This window comes from Epinephelus fuscoguttatus, linkage group LG1 (genome assembly GCF_011397635.1).
Source record: "Epinephelus fuscoguttatus linkage group LG1, E.fuscoguttatus.final_Chr_v1".
In the NCBI taxonomy this organism is placed as follows: domain Eukaryota; kingdom Metazoa; phylum Chordata; class Actinopteri; order Perciformes; family Serranidae; genus Epinephelus; species Epinephelus fuscoguttatus.
The window spans coordinates 26,644,783-26,671,588 of NC_064752.1; the positions used below are offsets into that span (position 1 = coordinate 26,644,783).

At 43.3% G+C, this 26,806-nt stretch overlaps 1 protein-coding gene across 1 annotated transcript in view; it reads left to right on the top strand.

Moving 5' to 3' along the window:
* Positions 1-26,806, top strand: part of celsr2 (cadherin, EGF LAG seven-pass G-type receptor 2) — a 97,038-nt gene that overhangs the window by 1,084 nt on the left and 69,148 nt on the right. Inside the window, exon 2 of the mRNA XM_049583630.1 lies at positions 1,555-5,420. Coding sequence (XP_049439587.1) covers positions 1,889-5,420 — 3,532 coding nt within the window. The 5' untranslated portion in view covers positions 1,555-1,888. The remainder of the gene's footprint in view (positions 1-1,554; positions 5,421-26,806) is intronic.

Consider the following 26,806-nt stretch of genomic DNA (forward strand, 5'->3'; position numbering starts at 1 on the left):
AGTTTCACAGCTGTTTCTCTGTTTTATCAGCACAGCTCTGTGCTCAGTCTAAATGCACTGGGCTGTTTTTTTTTAATTCCATGTGCATCTTACTCTAACAGAGTTGACCTTATACTAATATTTTTTTTACTGCTCAAGTTTTGACACAGGACCTGGGTAAAATTGAAAAAGACATGAATCAATGAAGACCTAATAGAAAGCATATCAACTTATGGATCCAAAAACACCATGATGATGAGCACAAATGAACTGAAATTAATTCATAGACCAAATTTAAACTGTCCTGTTTTAGTAGAGTTTTGAACAATAGGCATCCAGTGAAAGAACGTCTTCATGCTGTGTTAAGACACTCTTCGCTTAAAATTTGAGGAATGTCTGCTAGTTAATGAGTAAACCCTTTGTGGAGACAAGGGGTGGACGTAAGTGAATATTTACATAGGTGTAGATTTCAGGTAGAGACTAAGGGGACATGTCCCCCTCAATATTTGGAGCATGTGCATTTGACCCCCCAATAAAAGCAAAAAAGTAGCAGTGGACTTTTATTTTGACAAAATTAAAGACATTTACACCATAGATAGCGCAGAAAGTGCACAAATTGGTAAATAAGAATTCCCCAGAATGAAGGAAATTGTTAAATTCTCACCTGCCAAACACCGTGTGTCATGTGTCGTATGTGTCCTCCCCCAGTGTTGAAATGACACCTACGCCCCTGGACATTTATGTTTGTCAGTGATAAAAATTTCCTCCTGAAACCTGAACTTTGGTTTGGTTTGCATTCTTAACTTCTCCTAGCTATTTGGGATCAGTAGGACCCAATAAATGTTAAAAACCCCATCATCAACAAGAAGTCCCAATGTCCTCAGACAAGTACTTCCTAATTAACAGTGTCTTAGCTTGTTACTGTTGCTAAAATTGGTCAAAATGTGTTGCCATATTGAACTACAAACATTATCAATCATAAATAAACAAGTTTCAAGTATAAAATGTGATCAGGTTTTGTTCACTTTTGTGTCAGGATCGGCTGCAGACTGACTTGGCAGAGATGGCTGCTGGTAGTACAGTGCTGTTAGTACATGGATTAGTGTATTGTGCTCTTACTACCACAAAAAAGTGTCCACGAACGAGGACAACAGGTGTAAGTTAAACAAAATGAAGTACAAGTTGCAGGAAACCACAAATATGACGTCTCAGGAGGATAAATAATGTTCTGGAGTGAACATGTTTGTCTTAGTCATTGAAGTGTTGCACTTTTAGATGAAACCCAAACTAATGTAAAGATAAAAAGGGCAGTCCCTTCAGCTGAAGCATTCAAACATGGCAAGAAAAATAAATGATGAAACACAATGTTGTCAGTAAACTTTATCTAATGAAAGTCTCGCTTTTGTTGCTTTCTGTTGGATATAAATGAAGCTGGATGAAGCTTTAAGGAAGTTACCATTTATCTCCAGTGTCAGGGTTTGTGTTTAGTCCTCAGACCCCTAACAGAGCTGTCTCTCTCTTACACACACACACACACACACACACACACACACACACACACACACACACACACAGGTTTATGATAATGAGGAGCCTCAAGGCTCAGGGGGAGCTGGAGCCATTTTCACCATTCAAGCGGAGTTACGCGGACGGAGCGGAGGTGCTGCTGCTGCTGTTGCTGCTGCTGTTGTTGTTCCCGGCGTGTGTGACTGAGTGTGTGTGAGCTGCTCCGGCCAAGGTGACTGCGGGTTTACCTCCTCCAACCAGCCGGAGTGACCGGAGAGAAGTGCGCCCGCTGAGAGCATGGCTCCTCTGCAACAAAGGGAAACTCACAGGCGGAAAGTTTAACGGAATAAGGAGCTGCGGAGATTCCCCCTCGGAGAGCCGGCTGAACACACACTGAGGAGCGATGCACTTCGTTAACTGGGATTTGTTGTTGATTTTCTGGTGGTGTAAACTGGTCTCGCTGGCGCATTGTTACACCGTTCACATCAGTGAGGATGCGGGGCCAAGGACGGTGGTGGCCGGCATGGAGCAGGGCGCACGGTGTACTTTGGATCAAGTCCTCGCTCCTAAATTCACGGAGCGGTTCCTGGGGACTGACGCGGCGGAGGGCATTGTGTTTGTTTCGGACTCGGTAAAGTGCGCCTCGCTGCGCTCCAACCCTTTCACCGTGTACACTGTGGCTGACTGCACGGACTCCGGCTCCAGGCACCTCCTCACCAGCCAGTACGACGTGCATGTTCACGGTAGGAACTGTTCAAACAAGCGTAAAAGGAAACCACAGTGGGACATGGAGGTGCTCAGTTTGTTTAGCGCGCACAGCCAACACCGCTCAGAGTGCCACCAGGCAGGCTCTGCTTTATTTGCAGTGGGGGGTCTGCTACCTGGAGAAGTGATCCGCTGCAAAGTCACTAACAGCAGGGACTTTTACTTCTCAGAGGGGGACTTGTTTGTGTCTGAGACACTGTGCTGGAGGGAGGACACACTCCTGGAGCTGGACCTGCTCTGTGATGTACTCACAGGAAGTGCAAAAGTCAACCCCATCTCCGTCCACTGGCGTGTGGGGCAGGGCCCCTTTAGGCAGGGCCACATAGGGAAGCTGTTAAAAAAGGCAGCTCAGTCTGATTCAGGGATTGTGAGCAGGAGAAGGAGAAGCATCAACAGCAGCCCCCAGTTTCAACCTCCCATGTACCAGGTGTCTGTGGCAGAGAATAAGCCAGCTGGGACTCCTGTTGTTGTTTTGAAAGCAGTGGATGTGGATGAGGGAGAGGCAGGCAGGCTGGAGTATTTCATAGAAGCTCTTTTTGATAGCCGGTCCAACAATCTCTTCGCTGTGGACCCGGCCAATGGTGCAGTGTCCACAGTAGAGGTGCTGGACCGGGAGACGAAAGACACCCATGTGTTCCGTGTGACAGCAGTCGACCACGGCACGCCACGACGCACAGCCATGGCCACTCTTACTGTCACAGTCAGTGACACTAATGATCATGACCCCGTGTTTGAGCAGCAGGATTACAAGGAAAGCATCAGGGAGAATCTAGAAATAGGCTATGAGGTGTTGACTGTGAGGGCCACAGATGGGGACGCACCTGTTAATGGGAACATCCTTTACCGCATCATCAATAGTAACGGGACCAATGATGTGTTTGAGATTGATTCGAGGTCTGGTGTAATCCGCACCAAAGGTCTGGTAGACAGGGAGGAGGTGGAGGCCTATATGCTGTTAGTTGAGGCAAATGACCAAGGTCGTGACCCCGGGCCCCGCAGCGCCACAGCTACTGTCCACATCGTGGTTGAGGATGACAACGATAATGCTCCCCAGTTCAGTGAGAAACGCTATGTGGTCCAGGTGCCAGAGGACATGGCCCCTAACACAGAGATCCTGCAGGTCACCGCCACAGATCAGGACAGAGGGAGCAACGCTGTCGTCCACTTCAGCATCATGAGCGGAAACACCAGGGGACAGTTTTATATCGACGCTCAGACAGGTAACATGGACCTGGTGAGCCACCTGGATTATGAGGCGAACAAAGAATACACTCTAAGAATCAGAGCTCAGGATGGGGGACGCCCTCCGCTCTCTAACATCAGTGGCCTGGTTACAGTGCAGGTGCTGGATGTTAACGACAACGCCCCCATTTTCGTCAGCACCCCTTTCCAAGCCACCGTGCTGGAGAACGTGCCCCTGGGCTACTCCATCATCCACATCCAAGCCGTGGATGCAGACTCTGGCGACAACTCCAGGCTGGAGTATCGGCTCACTGAAACCACGCCAAACTTCCCCTTCAGCATCAACAACAGCACGGGCTGGATTGTTGTGGCAGCCGAGCTGGACAGAGAGAGTGTAGACTTTTACAACTTTGGAGTGGAGGCCCGAGATCACGGCTACCCCGTCATGTCCTCCTCAGCCAGCATCAGCATGACTATTCTCGACGTCAACGACAACAACCCAGAGTTCACTCAGAAGGCATATTACATGCGACTGAATGAGGATGCAGCCGTAGGGACCAGCGTGGTGACAGTGTCAGCTGTGGACCAGGACATCAACAGTGTGGTGACCTATCAGATATCCAGCGGAAACACTCGCAACAGATTCTCCATCACCAGTCAGAGTGGAGGAGGGCTCATTACCCTAGCGCTGCCTTTAGACTACAAACTAGAACGCCAGTACGTTCTCACTGTCACTGCAAGTGATGGTACACGTCTTGACACCGCTAAAGTGTTTGTTAACGTCACTGACGCCAACACACACCGGCCTGTGTTTCAGAGCTCGCATTACACCGTCAACATAAACGAGGACAGGCCTGTGGGCACCACTGTTGTGGTGATAAGCGCCACTGATGAAGACACAGGTGAGAACGCACGCATCACCTATTTCATGGACGACAGCATCCCTCAGTTTGACATTGACCCTGACACTGGAGCTGTCACCACGCAGATGGAGCTGGACTATGAGGACCAGGTTTCCTATACGCTCGCCATCACTGCTCGAGATAACGGCATCCCACAGAAGTCTGACACCACCTACCTGGAGATACTGGTGAACGACGTCAACGACAACTCCCCACGCTTCCTCAGAGATCACTACGTGGGCTCTGTCATGGAGGACGTGCCAGTGTTCACCAGCGTCGTCCAGGTTTCTGCCACTGATAGAGACTCTGGGCTCAACGGCCGTGTCTTCTACACCTTCCAGGGCGGGGAGGATGGCGATGGAGACTTCATAATAGAATCCACCTCTGGCATTGTTCGCACACTGCGTAGGTTAGACAGAGAGAATGTGCCTGTTTACAGCCTGCAGGCCTTCGCTGTAGATAAAGGCGTCCCTGCTCTTAAAACACCAGTCAACATCCAAGTAACAATCCTAGATGTGAACGACAACCCCCCTGTGTTTGAGAAGGATGAGTTTGACATCTTTGTGGAGGAGAACAGCCCCATAGGCATTGTGGTTGCACACATATCAGCCACAGATCCAGATGAAGGCAGCAACGCACAAATTATGTATCAGATAGTGGAGGGAAACATCCCAGAGGTGTTCCAGCTGGACATTTTCTCTGGGGAGCTGACTGCACTCATAGACCTGGACTACGAGACGAGATCTGAGTACGTCATCGTGGTCCAGGCCACCTCCGCCCCGCTGGTCAGCCGCGCCACAGTCCACATCAAACTTGTCGACAAGAACGACAACCTGCCCGTGCTGAAAAACTTCCAGATCATCTTCAACAACTACGTGACGGACAAGTCGAGCAGCTTCCCCACTGGAGTGATCGGGCGCATCCCAGCGCACGACCCCGACGTCACGGATCAGCTCCACTACAGCTTTGAGGTGGGAAATGAGCTCAACTTAGTGCTCCTGAACCAAAGCACAGGAGAGATCCAGCTGAGCCAGGCCTTGGATAACAACCGGCCCCTGGAGGCGTCCATGAGGATCTCAGTGTCAGGTGAGACTACATCACTCTTTGTAATTGCAGACTCCACCCAGTGAGTGACACGCAGTGCAGTGAGAGGAGAAGGTGTGTTCCTACTCTATTTCCATTAACATGTCCTGTCTCTTCATTTACATTTATGCTTCACTTCACCGGGTAATGGAAGTGATGATGACTTAAGTATGTCTTCCTTGGCTTCAGTGTTCCAGAGTGATTTCCCTATAATAGAAATATTCATGAAGGAGGATTAATATGCACTGCAGGATATTTGTAAGCCACTCTACTTCCTCGCCCTCCAGAGAAAAATCACTCAGAGTGCCAAGATATATTTAAGCATATAAATTCTGTGCTGTAAATTGTTTCACTTGTTTTATGGAGAGGGGCATCTGTAGTTTTTGCACCCCTTATTGAGGAGCTTACACAAGCCTGATTTAGCTCCGTCTATTGTGGAGATTTAAATAACTGTTTGTCTGAGCACGTCTGTATCCTGTGGGATCAAACACTCCAGTGGGCAGACTGATCATGCCCCATAATTGCCCATCATTTCCCCCTCCTCTCCCACATACAATGAAAGACCTAATTCAATTACGGCCTATTTTCATGGCTTGTTTGGATTCAGAATTAAGAGCTGACATTCTTAAAGTGTTGTATTGTTTGGCTGGTGTGTTTTTTCTTCTTCTAGTCTGATAGAAAGGCTGACATGTAGTGTTCCTAGCTCAAGAGTGTTTAAGGCCGAGGTTGATGCTGCAATTAAACATAACAAGAGTTAGCTGAGATGTCAGTGTTTGCGCTACTGTTTTTGACTTTCACTATATGAGTAAGAAGAATAGATCTCAAAACAAGCCTGGCATTTCTTTTCCATTCACGCTCAATGCTGGTATTGTCTCTCCTAACCTACATGTCTTAAACCGCCTGCATTCCCTGCACCTTTAATTTGCATGTCAGCACAAATTACAGTTTTATTTGCTTCAAAAATGTGACTGAACTTGAATTGCACCCACAGAGAGTGGGGGTGTGTGTTGTCGTTACCCTGTGTTGGAGCTTATTTGACGCAGTGTGATCCGCTGTAAATCTGCCTTCTCTTTGACCTTGGCACAACCTGAGAGGGAAACGGAACTCAGGGAGTGTTATTAAGAGATTGGGTTAAGATGAAATTAGGTAATTAATAAGTAGAGTGAGGATTAAAGAGGCAGTTCACTCCACAAATCAAAAATACATATTGTTCTTCTTACCTGTATTGATATTTATCTGTCTAGATAATTTTGGTGTGAGTTGCTCAGTGTTGGAGATATCAGCCATAGAGATGTCTGCCTTCTTTCCAATATAATGGAACGAGATGGCACTCAGCTTGTGGTGCTCAAAGTACCAAAAAAATACATAAAAAAACCTCAACAGAAATGTCTCTTTCTAGAAATCATGACCTTGCCACATGCTTTGCTGTGAGCAGTTTCATGTCGGAACTATTTTCTACATCACTCCACAAAAGGAAGCATGCATCTACTGCGAACTCACCTAGCAACACTGAGCTAGCTAACGTTACAGCTCATAGAGGAGGACGCCATTAATGTTTGCATCTCACGCTGTCACAAACCTCTCGTCAATGAGTAGATGCACGCTTCCTTCCTGTTGATACAGTTGGTGGGTGTAGTTTGACAGAAAGAAAATAGTTCCTACATGAAACTGCTCACAACAAGGTCTGTGGATTATGTTGAGCAACCGGATCATGATTTCTGACAATAGACGTTGCTGTTAATTTTTCAAATGCTTTGAGCTCCACAAGCCGAGTGCCATGTAGTTTCATTATATTCAAGAGAAGGCAGACATCTCTACGGCTGATATCTCCAAAATATGGTAGCCCACACCAAAATAATCTAGACAGATAAATAGCACTACAGGTAAGAGGATAAATATGCATTTTTGACTTTGGGGTGTACTGTCCCTTTAAGGCTGGTAGGAAGCCTGGGGTTTGTTTGATTTAAGTGAATGAGTCAGTGGAGGTGTTTTCACATTTGTCGATGACACTGAATGGCAGATACTGTATGGTCTGAGTGGGCAGTCGTTATAATGGATTGGAGCTGAGCTTTGCCTCTCTGGAGAACAATAGTGGGCTGTCGATTCAGGGGCAGGCGCTGCAGCTCATACCAGGCCGTGGTCGGGGGCAACAGCTGTGACTCCACCACGGACCAATTAGAGGCTGTGTCTCCCCAGCGCGTCCCGCACCTGCTGGGGTTTATGTGTCAGCACCCCTGCAGGAGACAGAAGGAGATGGAGGGAGGCAGGAGGACAGAAGGGGGGAAGGGGTGGAGGGGGGGGCTGAAGTTACGGTTGTGGAAACTGGGATCATGTTGGAAAATACAATCGTACTGTAACAGAGCAGGGAAGGCTTTAGACGGGCTGTTGGAGGAGGAGATGGGGTAGGATGATGAGCTCCTCCAATAGATGCTGCTGACCCCAATTTTCAAAGGCTTCTCCCTCCAGGGACCTCCCAAGTCTTCCCATTATCTTTCTCTTTATGCTGCCGTTTAAGAGGCCCCTTATGATGGACGATTTTTGATGGGCTCTTTTGTATGTTGTTGGACAGTGATTAACATCATTTCTGAGCACCACTCTTCACAGTGAAATGGATGCAACGGCTCAAATGTAGCTTCAAGTTTAAAGTGTGGCTTGAGCAGTAGCTTTTGGGAAGGTAACCTTTAAATAATCCACAGATTATGATGATCTCCTTAAAGTTGAATTCAGGGATATAATCCACTACACTGACCCAACTCTGTGACATACAGTAATTACTTATCAGATAAAACTGATAAAAAAAATAAATAAATAAAAAGATGTACAATTATTCAGTTACATTAGGATTATCATCTCAAGATCTCAAAAGTGAAGTAACATTATTTTAGGGCATTTAAATGACTGATTTTGTACTTTAAATCAATAGAAATCTATAATCTTAATCCCCATACTCTTCAACATATGTAACATATGGCATTTATGCATGATGCTGTTACTGTAGTGACCCACGGACATTTTAATAACCTGGGTAATCTTAAGAGGGTTTAAAAGCTCAATAAAACCAAGTAATATGATTTTAAATTAAGAAAAATGATCAGTGCTAGCTAAGATAAAGCTAAATTATATCTAATTTTAAAGGACAAAAGGTCAAAGTATTGATAGTCTGTTAGTGATATCAGTGTCTGTACTAACTGGAAAAATTCACTTGAATGTAAAGCGTGTATTTCATGCTGAACTCTCCAGTACTTACAGAGACTCCAGTGACTCCTCTTTAGCCTGTTAATCAGTGATGTATAATCAGTATCTAAAAGATTAAATAAAGATCAATCACACACACACTCACATCAATTACACCATAAAGATAATGGCTTACCATTAAGCTACCTGAGGAGCAAATGAAACTGAGTTAAGTGATGGAGATGAACTATATTCAAAGCAGCACAGCTTGAGTAAAACTGACTCAAACATTTATGCTAATTTTATTTGTCCCTGCAAAGACAGAAAGAACAACTAGGAAATTATCTTTGCAACAAAGCAAGTTGATAAATGTGACAGAATGAATACATTTTTTCCTCCAGTTAAGTTTGATACTTGGACTAATCTCCAAACGGAGAATATTGGCAGTCAGATTGGCACAATAATTATTCAAAACCAGAAGCAGGCACTTAAAAACACATCAGACAGTCACATAACTCTGAGATCCTGTCGCCCTGTTGTGTATTGGCAGTGTGCACCGGCATGAATTAGTGATTAGAACAATTTAATTATCTTAAGGAGTCAGATTTACAGCAGTGGCTGCAGGCGTTGGGCCTGCCTCCGTACTAAATGTGAGGAAGGAGAATGATACATTTATTTTAGGGTTATGTGTGAATTAATTTGTGTTGTACTGAAACTGATCTCAGGGATCCGTTGAATTCTTGCTCACATTTCTGCCATGTTGAGAACAAAACTGATCTGCGAGCACATATTTTATTTGCTCTGACATCTGCGTCTCGTCCCTGGTCAGGCCACTCACAACCATTTGTCTAATATGGGCCGGGTTTAATTCGATGACAAACATCTCGTGGAGCCTTTGCACTTAACACAAAATATGTGATGATGTCATTTTTGGCTGGAACAACCTTGCACCAGGAACACAATGGCGAGCATAAACCAGGCCCTGAGGAAAGCAGCTCACCCTTGCTTACAGTTTTCCCAGTGGCCACTTGTGGTACTGCAGCGAAAAAAATCCCCTGAGACATTTTTAAAACTGTTGACAAAACACCTTGAACTGCAATCAAGGTCAGTTATGACTCTTTCGACTATGAATTGTTGATCCATTGAGATTTTATATTTGTAGAATTTCCTCATGCTGAGAAAAGGGCTTTAAAAATCTGTGACATCATCACAACAGAAAGTCTGTGAGCCGAGCGGGAACTTGTGGGTGGGGCCAGCAGGAGAAATACTAATGTGCATATTCAGTGGTCCAAATACCGCAGCAGTAAAAACAAAAGCTAGAAACTTTTTTGGCATAGGACTGAATAGCCGCCATCTTGGGATCCAGTATCTTATTATTATACATCTATAGCATAAACTTAGCCTCGTAAAGAGGAGCACCATTGCGGCATTTTCAAAGACAACCAAGATGGCTGTAGCTGACGTGAAACTGTCTGTTGACGCACTATATTTAAATTCTGAGGGACACTCATTCACAGATATATTGATGCTACACCATCACAGCTCATCTGTCACTTAGTCTCACATCTCGTTGATCTGACTGGTTGAAGGTTTGTCCAGTTGCATCCAGGGGCATTTTGTTCTACAGCTGTTGATTATCGCTCTTCGAAATCGAAAATAAACTGAGAGGTTCTACACTAGAGGCTTTTTACATATGGATGCCGTCACGAATAAATGACTTGGCAATGCAAAATACTCCCTGCAAATATTTCACATCAATACCGTTCATACCAGTGATGCAAACTGCACCAGTTGTTGTTCTTTTTTGTGACAGTTGCCAGCAGGTCCGCCATTGTTGAGAAGTTGTGATGTGACGTTTGTTCTGCACAACATGATAGGCTAGTGTCTTTATTCACAATGTTAAAGCTCAGAAAAATCAACCTTGTTCCGGAAGAAATTACATCATAATATACGTTCTGTGTGAAGGTCCTCATGACAAAAGCAACAGTTGAAAAAAAATGTATTGGCGTGCCAAATAATGGCATGAAAAATAAAACACTCCCAGTGCGTAAAGGCCTTAACTTGCATTTGTAATCTGGTCCGGTGCTGTCTGGCTACAAAACTGACACGTGTTGATATTCCTCGTGTGTCACTTCTGTGTTATGAGGATAATTGTGGTCACACTGCAGAATTGAGAGGCTGCTTGTCGTCTGAGGGATTAGATTTGCTGCATCTGTATCCTGGGATCTGTCAGACCAGTGTTGACATACTCAGGGGCTGATCTACTGTTCCCAGGCAAGCGTGAGCCTGCATAAATAGGTGTTTACATTTGATGGTAAAAATTTTTTCCCCTGCTTTTCTTTCATCCTTAAAGCTCTGTTAATTTCCGTAAAGAAACTGCAGCTAATCCTTTCATTATCCCTCATTTTTGAACATGTTATTATGCTTCCTGGCTTGAATGTGAGGTCAATTTGTTGTGTTTTGTCACCATTATGTTGATGTGTTAATTCCTGGATGTCTCTTGCTGTATAAACTGACACTGTAGGAGCGACACGCCTTAATCTGAACCTGTGTGGCAAATGTACTATACATTCTTACAACTATGCCATGAGGACACTTTGTCCTTGTTTTAATCAAATTCTGAATCCAAGCCAATACCATGCCCTGCATGCTTACTTTGCAACGCCAATGCAGAGATTTAACAGACAAACTGCAACTAATGATGGCAGTTTCATTCAGCTCACATCACACTGCAGGTTGTACAGACGCTCAAATTACATGGTGGACAGCAGATATTTTCTGGCTCTGGTCACTGTGGGGAGGGGAGGGAGACCCTTTCAAGTTTCAAGTGTGGGTCTAAAGTGGCTGTGGATGCGCCAAGGTTAAACTACTTTGTTGTCAAACTTGTCTGAGCCAAACTTTTCTGGCATTGAGCCCAACTAACTGGAGCAAACAATGAATATGATTATATGTATGAGGTTTGTGTTTCTCTAATATATTTTGTGCTGTATCAACTTGTTTTAAATATTTAGATGCTCATTTTTTGATGTCAGTATTCTACGTGGTTGAATGTGTTTGTGTTAGAGCCCCTCTGCCCTCTGCCCCTCACCATCCTTGCATAGGATTATGCTACAAGACTGGAATTTTAATGGAGGAGACTCTGCTTCATCACATATTGTATAAGTAAGAGCCGAGACATTCACAGCCAGCGTAATTTCATTATAATCTATTAAACCTTTAAGCTGTCTGTGGAGGGACTTTCTCAGGGGTTTGTCTTCTGTAATACTAGCCCATCAAGCTGCACAAATCTGGTATACTTGTGTGTGTGTGTGTGTGTGTGTGTGTGTGTGTGTGGCCTCCAACAGCTGGACCTCTCTGATTGCTTTCCTCCTCCTCGTCATATAATTATTTCACTCAAGCGGAGCGCACCTTGGATTTCTGCGTTCTTTATGGTTGATGAATTTCTGCTCTCCGTATGGCTGATTCATAGGATTCAAAGTCACAGCTTGCGAATGTTTTCCTGTTGTTTAGTGCGACCGGAGTCATCCGTAATGCGCTCCTTTCATTCTTCCTGCCTCCCTGGATGGCGTTAGTCACACTTGCAGGCTTGCCTGGAATGTTTGTAGCACTGTTTCACTCCTTTTTCCTCCCTTTAACATCACCTATCACCTTGATCCTGTTTCTCTTTCCCTCTTTTTGTTTGCCTGTCACCATTCCCCATTTTTCTCCTATCTACCCGGGTCTATAGCTCTCACCCCTGCAACCTCCACTGTTCCCTCCCATCATTTCAAGCTCCCCCCCCTCTCTCTGTCTCTCCCTCCTTTGACTGTTGTCCCCCCCTCGCTCCCCTGTGAAAGGAAGAATGCCTAAGAGAAATGCTTTGTTAAGCACCCAGTTGTCATGGTGAACCTAGCAATGCCTGAGAAATTCCTTGTGGGTGGGGACGAGGGGTAAGGTCCCTTTTGTGGAGTGAAGATGGGGGGGAGGGGAGGCACATAAAAGTTCTAAAGAGCAACTGTCCCCCTCTCCCTCTTTCCAGTGAAGCATGTAAGGCTTTCTTTGGACCTGTAATGCTCCGGGACACACTGACCTGTCCTGCCGGCCGCTTTCACTCTGCAGGCATTTTTACAGGACATGCAGCAAGTCAGCGGACACCTGACTGCAGATTAAAACTTTCCATATGAAGGATAAGGTGTAGTGTAGCATGTGACAGGTGTCAGAGGCCCCCTGTTTTGAAGGCATTAGAGAGTTTAAAGCTCACAGTGATACGATAGTGTCGTCTTCAAGCTCTTTGATTTGTGACACAGATGCACTCAGAGGGTATCCGATTTCTTTCCGCAGCACAACATCCTCCTGCGGGCCTCCATGCTTGGTTGCATCCAAGGTCCGGAGGAGCTGAGGTGGGGTGAGGGTGAGGGTGAGGGTGCGGGTGAGGAGGGGGGAGGATGACATCATCTATGTGTTAGGAGGGGAAATCGTGTTTGGGATTAGGGCTGGTGCATCGCTGGGGTGAGGCCTTGTGGTGCTTGCATATAGCTCGGCGTTGTCCTGCATTGTCCTCCCCATCCCAGCAGACAATGGGAGTAGGCTCTGTCTGGGGCTGCCCCCCCCTCCCCCCCCCCCCCCCCCGTCTGTCTTTGTGTCCACTTGTTTTCCCCAGTGCTGCCATCTTCACGACAGTTCCACCGGGCCTGCTATTCATCCGTGAATTATCCTATTTACTGTACAGTCTGATGCAGGCACTTTTTAAAATCCCCTCTTCAGTGAATCACTGACTGAGCACATATGATGAGGCTCTCGTATAGTGATTCCCAACCAGCGGCACTGAGACCTCAGGGGGTTTCTGCAGTCGCCAGGGGGTGTGTGGAGAGATTGTAGAGGAGCTCCAACTAATTTGAAAAACATAGAATTTATGATATGATTAAAAAACATATCAACATACTGTTATAACTTCTGAAACAATAGTTGTTGTGACTGAGGGCAAGAAAAGAAAGAGAAAACAGTTGGCTAAAAGTAACGCATAAATGGTTAGAAGCCTCAAAAATACTGAATAAACAGTTTGTCATAGATAATGGTTGAAATGGTTAAAAAAAAGGGCTATAACGGTACGTAAAATTCACAGTTCTGTTCTTTACGTGGTTTAGGAGTCACGGTTTGGTGCAAATTCAGTACATCAAAAAAAACAAAAAAAGAATAAAATGCATATTCATTTTGAACAGACAAAGTCAGACAAAATCTTCCTGCTGGGAGCTGTGGTAACAGTTTACCCACTGGCAATTTTGGCTAACTATTCTCATTACAAATAAAAGGAGGATTTTAAACATTTTTAAACAAACATAAACAACATTTAAACAAATTTTGTGTATTACACTGTACGAACACTAAACAAACGCTTAACTAAAAGGCAACAGGACAGGCTGTAAAACTGAAAGGATCTCTTATGGTATTAAATTGAAAAAACTAAAATACATAAAAAAATTAAAATTAAACGAGTGCATTAGGAGTTTTTCAGTTAATTTAGTTAGTTAATCATCCAGGTGATCGGCACATGTGGGTGATGCCGTTAAATTTGCGTGTTTGATGTGTTTTTATTCACATTTATTCCAAATCCATTGACAACACTTTGCCTGTTGCTGTTGCAGCTGACATGGAACCTGCTGGCAGGTTTTCCAGCTTCAGCATTTCATTTGCATTCCCCATAGTGTGACTGACTCGCATTGCCAATTCCCTTTGAAGGGCTAACCTTGGCATATGTTGCGACCAGCGTAGGGCTAATGGTGAAGATACACTGGATCCACTGACATGTGTGAAGCTGATGGATCCTATTCATTTTTTATGGAGAGCAGGAGATCCGGCTGCATGTTAGATGTTGGAAGTTGACTGACCATTTCCCGTATCTGACTCGACCTAAACTTCATGCAAAAGAGGTCCGTCCATCACAACATGAAACTCACATCGTACAGTCAAACTAGGCTACTCCTTATCTTAAATATCTTCAGAAACATATTTTAGTGTGCTGTTTAGCTGTAAAATGAGAAGTTAGTGACAGTTGAGCCAAAACCAAGCACCACCCACCAGCCAAAGTTGGACCAATTAGGTTTAGGCACATCTTTCTGTTTGTTTACCGAATTTAGTGTATCTCCACCATAAAAGTGTCCAGGCAGAACTTGTGCTAGTGAAATTTGGTTCAGAATTACTCTACATACTGTGTATTCTGTATGCACTGGACTGTGACTCCGGTGCCCTACACTTTGGTTTGAATACAAGAACCTTAACAGCCTTAGTTCAAAGTAATGGATAAATAGTGGCAGTAGTTTACTGAAGTAGATGATAAATCACTAACAGTATGGATTTGATTGAAGCATCCATCCTGGCCACTCTGACTGCAGTGCAAATGCAAACACTGACAGCTCAGTTGTATGAAAAAATATTAACAACAATATCTACTTTTACCTGATTAATAGTGTTTAACAACATCCAGCTTTAAATCAGTTCAATTAAACACAACATGCCGGGCGGTGTTGATGAAGGGGTACTTGAGTTCATCTGACAGGGCTGTTTGGGAACCACTGGTCCAGCACAATAGGCTGCTGTAAAAAATAATTCCAGACGGCCACCGGAGAACAGAAATCACTACAAGTACGTGCTTCTCACAGTGTGAAGGTGACAGATTATGTTTCTCTAACAGGCCGTTACCTTTACGCTACATTGCGCTCATTTAGTATCGAAGCAGACCGAGATTTCACAGTGACCTGGTTTCATATGCTGCCGTGCAAACTGTCAACATTAGGCTGTTAGACAAGAGGGTGAGAGGTGTGACTGGTAGAGGTGGTGAACCATAACGTGCAGGGGTTTGAGATGTTTCATCACCAGCTGATTTATATTGATACTGACAGGAAGAGTCGGGCTAACGAAACAGATGGTTTCCTCGTGAGCTGCCACGGTGGTACGATTGTGCTTTCACAGTTTGGTGGCACTCAGTGGAGGAGAGTGACTATTTATACTGTTCATTTATAGAAGCACGTGGATCCTTTTTTTAGTTTTTTTCACTTTCAACACATTTGAATGTTTGTTTTTCGCAAAATAATTTACTTGTGACAGCATTCACACTTTAAACTGTCAGGATAAGTTTTTTAATGTTGGTATCAAACCAGGAAAATGACTTTGAGTTGCTGCCTGCTCTGTTTCTTTAAAGCTTTTTAATAAATGACAAAGTCGTTATTGTGCTGCTGGATGCTAAGTATCCAATATCTATCAAATGGCTATTGGTCTGTTTGAATAACGGCCTCTGCTCGGTCACGTCTCCGCATGCTAATGTCTCTTTACTATTGCGCTGACAGCAGTTTTCCTTTGATATGCAAATGTTCTGATTGGAGGAGTTCTGGTCCTTTTCTGTGGCTCTAAAGCCGCTTCTCTAAAGAGGAGGAGAAGAATCTGAGGAATGTCCCCTTCTCTGGGTTTTCAGATACAGCAGTAAAGTGTCATCAGGGGATGCTGTGGCGGGGTCCACAAATGAGTACGAATGGCCTCTCTCTGCCGTAGTCAGCTTTCCTCGTGAATGGAGGAGTCAGGAGAGGGATTGTGGCTTTGCTCTGACTCCTCTGGATTGAAATCCTTGGGCTGACATTGAGCTACAGCAGCAGTTTTCATTATTGACTTCACATGCACTATAAGGAAATGGGTGCTGTTGTGTTGTGGTTATCACTTCAGCTGATCTTTGGGCTTTTTTTCTAACCACTTAGGCGTAAATGCTCTGCAGAAGAAGATAAAGTAACAGTTACAGCACTGTTAGATTTTTTTTAATCATTTCAGAAACAAGGTCAGAGACGTATGAATATTTATTTAACCCATTTAGACCTCACACAAACAAACCGTGGAATTACGATGCTGAGTGTAATTTTTGTTGTAACATCGCTCAGAAACAGATAACAGCAGATCTGCAGCGTAGGAGTTCGAGCACGCTGTCCACTCCCTCCTTTGAGAGTGAGATTTACAAGTAGGTTTCCTGTAGTACACGAGCTGTCGGTGTTCAGATGTGTTACCACCTTTTTTTCCCCAAACAATTAAACCAACAATTAAAGTTCTCAGGCTGGTGGAGGTGAGGAGCTTTTTATCCCAAATAAAGCTCCAGTCCGCCTCAGTCTGCTGTCATTGTACTCTGAAATTTCCCCGGAGCGGAGGTTGTTCAAGAATGTTTTTGGTGATTAAAGAAGCTTTCAAGTCGTCTCAGCCCTCATGGCATGTTTTACCCTCCAGGCTGCTAATTTCACATCTGCCTCAGCTTCTAAAGCTAGCCATTATAGTACTGCTGTAGATTATATGGGAAAATATTAGATGGTTTATATTTATGTGCACTTTAAATACACAGTGAAATAATGAATTATCTTTTTAACTGTCCTGGCCAAGACAGGCAGCAACATAAGTTACAGACAAAAATACAGAATAAAAATGTAAAGCTCTAAAACAAGCAACATAAAATAAGATTACTACAAAGAAAAGCCATGACCCGTAAAAACGCAAAAACGGCAGTTACACATGATTACAAAGACCAGCTAAGACACATCGTGACACTGGCATATAGAGGATTGTGTCCAAAATCCTGCAACAGTGCTTTGACATGACCAAGAGGAACCGATGAGCATAACTTTAAGTCCTTCTGCAGAAGATTCCACATATAAAGAGCTGCATACATGAGTGCTCGCTTGCCAGACTCTGTGTACCCTTGGTACAGACAATAAAAACGTGTTTTGTGAATGGAGAGCAGCTATTTTTAATTTCTTGCTTAATATACACACATAACTATGCTGGAAGTAGGCCAGAAATAGCTTTGTGAACAAAAGAATGCCAATGAAAAAATCTACAAAATTGTAGTGAAAGATCATCCAACCCAGGCATACAGGGTACAGAGATGAGTTAGTGGCTTACTGTTGGTAATAAATCTCAATGCACCATGATACACAGAGTACAAAGCATGCAAACACTGGGTGGGTGCATTCATATATAATGCATCCCCATAAGAAAATGTATTTTTCAGGTTTAAATTATATTAGTAGTTGATGTAGCACTTTTTTTCTCTTCCAGTTAAATATTAGAATATTTTGGTGATTTATCTTGAACTCGGGGGCGTATACATAAACATATCCAATAGAATGTAATGACAAGTTAAACTCAATATATGTAATTTCCGCCGCTGCGGATCTGTCAATCAAAACAACAACGAAAGACGGGCTTTGATGACACGGCGAAGTAGCGTGGAATCATGGGAGTTGTTGTCTTCACTGTTAAACAATCACCACTGTAGATGAAAGTCTATCTGACTTGACTCAGGCATCATGGTCAAGACATTATGTTCACAGATGAGGACATGTCTTTAAGGTTACGTCAAGTTTAGTCACGTTTGCCAACTTACTTCATCACTCTCGACGAACAAAGGAAACGGGCAGTTACATTGAAAATTTCTGTGGGTTTGAACATAGTTGAAAAGATTTGGGGTAATGTAAGTACACACCTCAACAAAAAACAAAACACAAGTCTGGTAGTTTTCAAGAAGTTTTACTGTGGAAATGTTACATATGATATCTGTAAGCCTGCCCATCATAAGAAATTACACCTCACCACTAACTTTTGGTTTTTAAATATCTTAGAAAATAAATTAAAAAAAAAAAAAATGAATACGTTTTAAGTGAGCTGGTATTCTTCACCTGCTAGAATTATACACTTGTAGACCTGTGGACAAGAAAAAACAATAAAATGGGAATTATTATGTATTTATTTCTATATTTATTTTTAATAGTCTTTAGAAAATGTTTTAAAAATATTGAAAACTGTCTGTAGTATGTAGGTCTTTAGGAATTTGGATTTATGACCTCAGTGTTTTTTAAAAGCATATTGAACCTGGGTCTTGATTCCTGATGGTGCTGCTGTAGGTGGATGAAGGCCTGGTGGGAGTCGTTAAAGTGTTTTATGCAGAGCGTGGTGGTGGTGGTGCGGGTGGTGGGGGGGTGTCATTTTCAGCCGTTGCTTGTCTAGTGGGGGGTCAGGAAGAGGGGAAAAGGGGTGGGGTGGGGTATAGTGGTAATGGGATGAAAACCCTGTCCCTCCCTTTGCAGTGCTTAGCCTCCACCCCCAACCAGTCATCGGTGTCCATTCAAGCTGCAGTTGAGTGTGTTTCACCTTTCAGCCCTGGTTAATTCAAGCAGGCCGCCCCCCCACCCCTCCACCCCTAGCCGCATTTTACTGCTTCCCTTTTGATCACCGCGACTTGAGATTCCTGCTTTTAAATTAAATCAACACCAAACGAAGTGCACTTTAGTTTTAATGAAGGAGGCATCTGATAAGCTTGATCTAACAGATGGGAGAGTATTTTAAACACTGCCAGAGCGCTGAGCCACACAACTCCAGCATCATGATAAACTTCTGCTTCCTCGGTCTTTAACCCACATCAGCCCTCATTAGTGTCTGAGTTTTTTCTTTCGTCTTTGCTGGAGTGTTAATTGAACCTCAGCTGGCTGACTGGTATGAAGGTGAAGATTAAGCCTGTTGTCCTGCTGGGTGCTTTCTGTTCCTGCATGTTCACAATCAGGTGGAAGGAAATCAAAAAGTTCATTCCCATGATGTTAATAAGATCCAAAGCAGCAGAGGAAAATACTCTTTCAAGTGACTTATATGATGAGGTTATATAGGACAGACTGTTAGGGCCATTGCAGGTACAAAATAAAATACAGAGCGCTTTCCATGGCACTCAAAGACACTTTACAGTAGATAAATGCAATCATACAATAGACTACAGTAAAATACACACATCATTCACACATTTAAAGACATTTTGAGAGATGTGTTCATTTGAATTGTGCGAGGTCAGTGTAGTCTCAAATGTGTTTGGAGAGAGAGTTCCAGAGGGAGGGGGCAGCGTTGGAGAAGGCTCTGTCACCAGAGGTTTGGTGTTTGGTCCTTAGTGGTGGTGTCAGAAGGTTGGCATCAAAGGTGCGTAGGCTTGTGGGAAGGAGTGTAGCAGTGGAGTAGGTCAGTGAAGTAGGAGGGGGGGTCTTGTTATGGAGGGCTTTATAAGTGAGGAGAAGGACTTGGAATTGGATGTGTTGTGGGACAGGAAGCCAGCGGAGCTTGTCAAGGATAGGGGTGGTGTGATTGTATGTACTGGAGTTTGGACTTTGCATGGTGTACCTCAGGACGCATTCACATTGGCGCTATTTGGTCCGCTTTAAACAACCCTGGTTCACTTCCACGGATAGTTCAGTTTGTTTGGAGTGATGTGAACACTCATTTGAACTCTGGTGCGGACCAAATGAGCAGACCCTGGTCCACTTGAAAACTCAGGGTGTCAGTTCACTTGCAAGTGAACCGTGGTGCGGTTTGCTTACAGTGGGAAATGCAAATGGACTATCCAGCGAACCAAACAGAGGAAGTGACGTAGAGTGCAGTGCATTTTGCAGCGTGAACCAGGAGAAGCAGAGGTAAAAAAAGAAAAAGTTGGAAAATGTCTCATGGGCAGACGTGGAGTAGTGAGGAGGTGCAGCCGCTTATTTATATATGGTCAGAGGACTATATATCACAGTTGCTCGTGGCTACCCACAATGGATTTCCATTTTCGGTCCTGGCCAATCGACGAGCCGGGTTTTCTTCTGCTTCATGCTTTTTTTCTTCCTGGTCAGTGGTCGTTTCGGTCAATACAGGCCCCAAACGAGCAGCTTTTGTAACTGTGTGACATTGCCTAGGCGGTTTGGTCCGCTTTAAAAAGTGCAGTGTGAAAATGAACTGAACCAAATGAAGGTGTGAAATTTTTCAGTATTCACCCCCCCAGTCGAACCGAGTCCCCCTGACTATCCTGGTGTGAATGCACCCATAAAGAATGCTGTTACAGTAGTCAGTTCTGGATGTGATGAAGGCATGGATGAGGGTTGCAGCAGAAGAGGGGGAGAGTGATGGGCGGAGACAAACTATATTTTTTAGGTGGAAGAAGGCAGTACATTTTTTAAAACAAATTTATGTAGAAAAAAACCTTTGGAAAATAGTATTTTCTTTTGTCAAGGAACCACATCGTTTCACTGAGCAAGGCTGGATCAACCTCATACCCAGCCAGCCTAAGAGGTGTTAAATGATGATGGTTTGAACATCTAATTAAGATGTCCTGTAGTTGTTAAAAAAAGGTTTACACGGTTTGAATTCAGCAGCTTCATACACCCTAGATCTGAAAATAATTAGTCAACTAATACTCTTTTACCAGCAAAATTAGCACGTATATGTAGGTTTTTAAATGTGGGAAAACTTACTAAAAACAGGAAATAGACTCCTTTCCCATTGCCCATAAAGTCTGAGTATGCCTTTTTTTTCCTGGTGTGTCAGATTCAGCGAAACGTTCAAAAATTAGCATGTCCACCTGGGTGTTGTATTTCCATCACTGCCGGCTGGACCTGGAGCCGATAAATAGCTGTGACTACTGCAGAATAATCTGCCCCAGGAGTGAATCTAGACTGTAACTTTCCCATTAAAAGCCAGATGTTAGTGTGGAGATTTTGTGCAATGGGAAAGGGGTTTAAGTGTAAAAGTAATAAGCCAACACGGACTCAATCATGACATGAACCCCAGTCTCCTGGGTAAAAGACCTGTGCCTCACCTGTTTATTCACTGCGACTTCTCCCTGTGTGGACTGTGTTGCACTTTTTACTATATCACCTTACGCAAATTTATGGCTTTATAATCTCAGAGATAGTGTTTCTCAGTAAATTTACAACTTTAATCTTAGAAATTTTGAGTTTTACTAAGCTTATTAGCTCAGATTTGTTTTTCTTTCTACCTACAATGGCCCTAATACACCATCCCAGTTACATGAGTCAGTTTGTAATCATATTTAGGTATTTTTCTGAATGTAAATAGTCTGTTTCTCGCAGAAATAACACGAGCTACACCTTCCTTTTGTTTCCAGTTACATTGTGTGTGTTTGAACAGTTGTGGCTCCAGTTGTCTGGAGTGTGTTTCAGCCCCGTCTGTTCTCACTCTCGAGCAGATTTACAGTTCAGTGGGCCCCATGTCGACAGGGCCCAGCACCTGTAAGGTTTAGTCTCAAACTGGCCATAAACATGTCGAGGTGACGACACAACTGAGCCGCTGATCTCTGACTGTGGAGGGAAAGAAGAAGTTAAATGTAATACATTAGTCAGGGTCTCTCTGTCTCTCACACACACACACTCACTCACATACAGCAGCGGAGCAGCATTAATTAATGTGTGTGATTCTCAGGCTGTTCCAAGGGCAGAGTATTTAATTGTAATTAAATTAAACTGTGTCCTGTTGTTGGCCCCACAGGGCCTGAACTCTCAGGTCACCGCTCTGTGGCTTGTTTGGGTGGTGTGTGTGGTGTGGTGGAGTCACGTCACAGTGACCTTGTGTGGACTCGGTGGTCTGGTGTTTATCAGCAATATGCAAATATGACACTTCTGACGGTGGTTTCACACTGTATTAGCTCGTTAACAGTGTTTGGTACTGTTAATACCCACTGCAGAGGTGGGACAGCTGTTCCTCTGGTTTCAGAGTGGACTGTGTTTCAGTATGAGGAGGTTTTGATTTCAGTGTGTGACAGGACGGCTTTTTACGCTGCATTATATTTGCCTTCAATTTCAGTACATCATTGCTGCCTTCAATTGTCATTGTGGTACCAATTACTCCTAATTATATGTTGTTATTATTTGTATCACCACATGATTCCCGAGAGAGAGTTTTGGGTTACAAGGTCCGAAGGGACCCATGGATTCTGTGCTTGGGATTAATACCTGAGGACACTATCAATAAAAAGGAGAGTTATGTGTTTGAAATCCTTATACTGGCATGTAAAAAGGCAATTACTAGGACCTGGCTGAAATTTGACCCTCCAAGTCCAGGACAGTGGATCTAAATTCCTACCAAACTATATTATACTAAAGCAAGGTCAACATGTGCAGCGCTGGGATAAATGGACAGACTGTAAGAGAAATTAGGTGTTATTTAGTCAGCTGGTCTGAAGACATGTATCAAAAGTTGTTAACTGAGGGCAGTGGTCCTTAATTAATTGAACTGAATACTTTAAGTTCACTGAATAATTGAAAAATTAACAACTATAAAGTTTAAAAAACATGATGATTCTCCGGCAAGTTGCAGCTTTTTTCTATGATTTCCAAGCAGATCTATGGATGTTTATTTGTACAGGACATCAGACAAAAATAAGGATATCCTGTGTTATCTAAAAAAGTGTGTCCCCCATCCGTGTGTTCAGATTTGACAGAGTTGTAACTCACAGGAGGTGTATGAGGTTTGACGCAAATTGCGACAATCAGGCACTGAGGGTTTTTAAGTGCCTTAATTGCTTCCATGAGCACCTGTCCCTTTCACCTCACACAGCATCTTCATCTCATGTCTCTCCCACCGCCCTCCCTCCAACTCTCAGTATCAGTATCGTACTCTGTGTTACATTATTATTAATCTCACATATTCAGCGCTACTGAAGATTTTAAGGATTTCGCACAGAGAAAATGAACTTCTAAAGAAAATTAAATTGCACATGTTTTTGCTGAGTAACATAAAAAAGGATCAATGTGGCAGATATAGGTTCAGTTACCATCTTTGATTTGTTATTCCTGATCTGAGCATGTGATGAATCATGTGATCATCTGACAGCTCTTACTCTTACACTTTGCTGTAAGTAGGAGTGTGTCTCTTGATAAATGTGTATTATCCTTGTCTTATTATTATTATTATTCCCTTTCAGTGGAACATTTTTTCCCTTAAGTCGTCTCTTTAGTATGTTTTTAAGTGTAATTCTATGAAGTTTGATAAATATGATCCCCGATCTCACTGATCTGATCCTGAAACAAACAACCAAACACAAAGTAACACTCTGCATCCTCATTTCCGAATCATAAACTCATTAAAAGCTTGTAAGTTTGCAGAGTGGCTCGCTGGTTGGAGCGAGGCTGTGAACTGCAAAGACATCCACAAGCCTTTTCCCTCCAAAGTGATTTTTAATTTATGATCTCCCTATTGATCTTGGAAATGGGACCGCGGCTTTGCGCTCTTTGATGTAGTCAGTACTCAGTGCGTGCTGCACATACTGTAGCGTACTGATGCTGAACAGCTAAGACAGGCTCTGCTCAACCTCATTACCTTCTTACCCGGAGGTTCCCCCTCATCATGACACACTTCTGCACAGAAACACACAGCGGCCTCTGAGGGAGTATCGGCCGCTGTGGATCATAGAATTAACGCAGCTTTGTTTGATTGTGGCGTTCTCTACGTGGAAGCATTAGACATGTGATGAATGGCTGCTTTAGAGAGCTGCTTGAGTGCGATTATTTATCGTCTCTCCACTGTCATGATGATAAATGGTATTTTTATAGTGTCTGTAATGTGTTTCCCCTCCCCGCCATAACTAGAGGGTGTTTTCATTGGCTCAGTGTTTAACCTGCACATTAGGAGGCGGAGCAGAAAGGTTTGGAGGTCATGTGTTTGTGAGCAGCTGCTCTGCTGAAGTTCCTCTGAGCAAGACACACTATGATGGAGATTTACTGTATATTCACCATTAGCCTGGTGCATTGCTTGTTTATGTCACAACTCCTGCGCCGGGTGTCATGGATTAAATTTTCTGCTTTTTTACAACCACTTTCTTGATCTCCTGAATGCAGCTTTCTGTTTTTGTTGATGAAGTCGACTGTCGTACTCTAAGAGTGTATCTCCTGCAGTGGTGAGTAGAGTACTAAAAATCTATACTCAGGTAAATGTCCAATTACTCCCATAGAAAATGACTCAAGTAAAAGTGAAAATTACCATTTGAGAAACCTACTAAAGTAAAAGTTAAAAAGAACCTGGTTGATTAATCAATCGAAGAACAAGTTACTCTCCAGTTAAATATTTTTAGGGTGTGTGTGTGCCAGTGTAAAGTAGGTGAAAGCACTTGTTGACAAAACTTTTTTAAACCAATGAATAACCCTACTCCCTCTAATGAGGGTTAATGAATTTAAAAGACCAACTGACCACTTGCTACCAGATAAGTTGATGTCATTATCATAACATTGGATTAACACATGAAAAATTAACATACAGGTAGTCTACCAGTAGCTAAAGGCAGTACTTCCTCTGTAGGCATTTTTTTCCAGCAGTGGTGCTTAAGTGCATGTTTTATCTTGGACTGCTGGAAGACATTTAGTTTGTCTGCTGACATGAGAAGGGCTTCAGACACATACTGTAACACACTAGTGTTTCAATCAGTATTGTGACTAACATTGCTTGTTAGAACAATGGATGACTCTTAACAACAAAGATAAAAGTTACTGACATAAAAACTGTATTCTAAAAGTTTAAAAGGTGACTGAGTAATGATGTTAAAACCCAAAAATTCCCCTGATCAACCCAGCGTTTCTTGTTGCAGAGCAAGCGGCAACCTCCGACACTCAAAAATGAGGTGGCAAAAGCTGCAGTTCATCGAATGGCCACTTGAGGCTGGCTCCAAGAGCGAGTAAATACCCATAGACCTCACTGTTAAAATGCCCAACTTCACAGTATAAATAAACCTGTTAACATCCTGGTACAAAAAATGGTTTTGGTCTCCATAGCTATAGCTATTTCCCCCTTCATGACAACTGTATGTAACTCACTCTCTTACATTTTATTAAGGCCCAAAGTTCCGCATGTTTAAGGGCAAGGCCACTTGAGTGACAGGCTGTCTGTGAGGAGTTGTCAAAGAATAAGAGTCGCTCTTCCACAGCTCTAACCTCTGATTCAAATATGGTGAGGTCATCAGGTTAGCAGTAAACTATTAATGTGACAGTGACCAGTGGAGCTATTTTAGCAGCATGTAGAGAAATTGTGTTGTTTGTTTTGTGTCATCTGATCAGCTCTTCTGATCGGCCTTCAGTTTATGTAGAAGAAATATCTGCCAATAACAATCGATGGCCAATCGATCAGAGCACCTATATCTGCAGGTGTTGAATTCCTAATCTGTTTTCATCTCCCATTGCATATCAGGGAACACTGCTAACATTAGGTATCTAACTACATCTTTATTTACAGTTTGTGCAACTTAGTGTGTGCTTGCAGAGATTAGAAAAGGTGTTTTTAAAAGCAGAGATCTCCAAGTTTTTCAGAAGAGCACAGCATGTGCTTCACAACTGTTGGCTTTTTTAAATATGGGCAGAGGTGTAGTGGACCGTATGTGCAGGTATATGGGGTGTACCCACCCTTTTTCCTGGCTGTTTACAGTATACCCATTTATTAGGCAAAAAGGCAGCAGACTAAGTGTAACAAACACAAATATGGCAAATGTAGTGAAGTAAAAGGTAAATACCTGGCTCAAAAATATGCTTGAGTAAAGAGAAGAAGTGCAGCTTAAAAAAAGAAACTTAAAATGTACACGTTCCTTATGAAATAGACTGTGTCACTCATGTGTGTATCTTGAAACGCATTACTGCCCACCCCCGGAGGCTGGCAGCAGAAAACCACACAGATTCTGTATTAAATCTTCTGCAGACTTATCTGTAGAGGAGGAGCAGGTTCAGCCCACTGACCTTCAGTCCTGTGAAGGTGAAGCCTTCATTCACTGTATCCTTTAGTAGCTTGCTTTTGCAGCATGTTGTCCATTTAGTTTCTTTTTCTCCTCACACAAACAGTAAAAAAAGACTAAAAACAGAGAGAGGAGAGCATAAATAACTGATAAACTGTCACAGAGGAGCCTCTGGGAGAGAGGCTAAGGCTTTCTTGCAGTGCTGTTGTGGGTGATGTCTCTGTCCTCGCAGTAATTTGGTCACACAGTCCGTCTGATCTTTATCCACCATGACTTTGTTGACATTTTCTGGGATTCAACTGGGAGATTTGATGGCAACTTTGTGGTCTAATTAGGCCAGTCTCCCCGATTTGTTCTCTCGCTCTCTGTCTCTCTCAGCAGTTTATTATCCCAGCCACTAAGATCCCCACTGGGCGTTAAACAGAAATCAATATATCCTGCTTTGATTATATGTTTATTTATAGCAAGCACTCCATCCCAAAGCCTCTCTGTGTTCACATAACATTGTGTCAGTGGAGTATTTGTCGTTCATAATTCTACTGACGGTTGAAACTGGGTTTCATTAATATTTCAGAGATAAAAAGCTGTACACCTCCCCTCCCCGACCTCCTGGCTGATAATTTATGTTCTTTGTGTGGAGGCCTCAACCTACAGTCAAACATGGCCTCTGTGCGTCTCTGAGAGACTCCTCTCT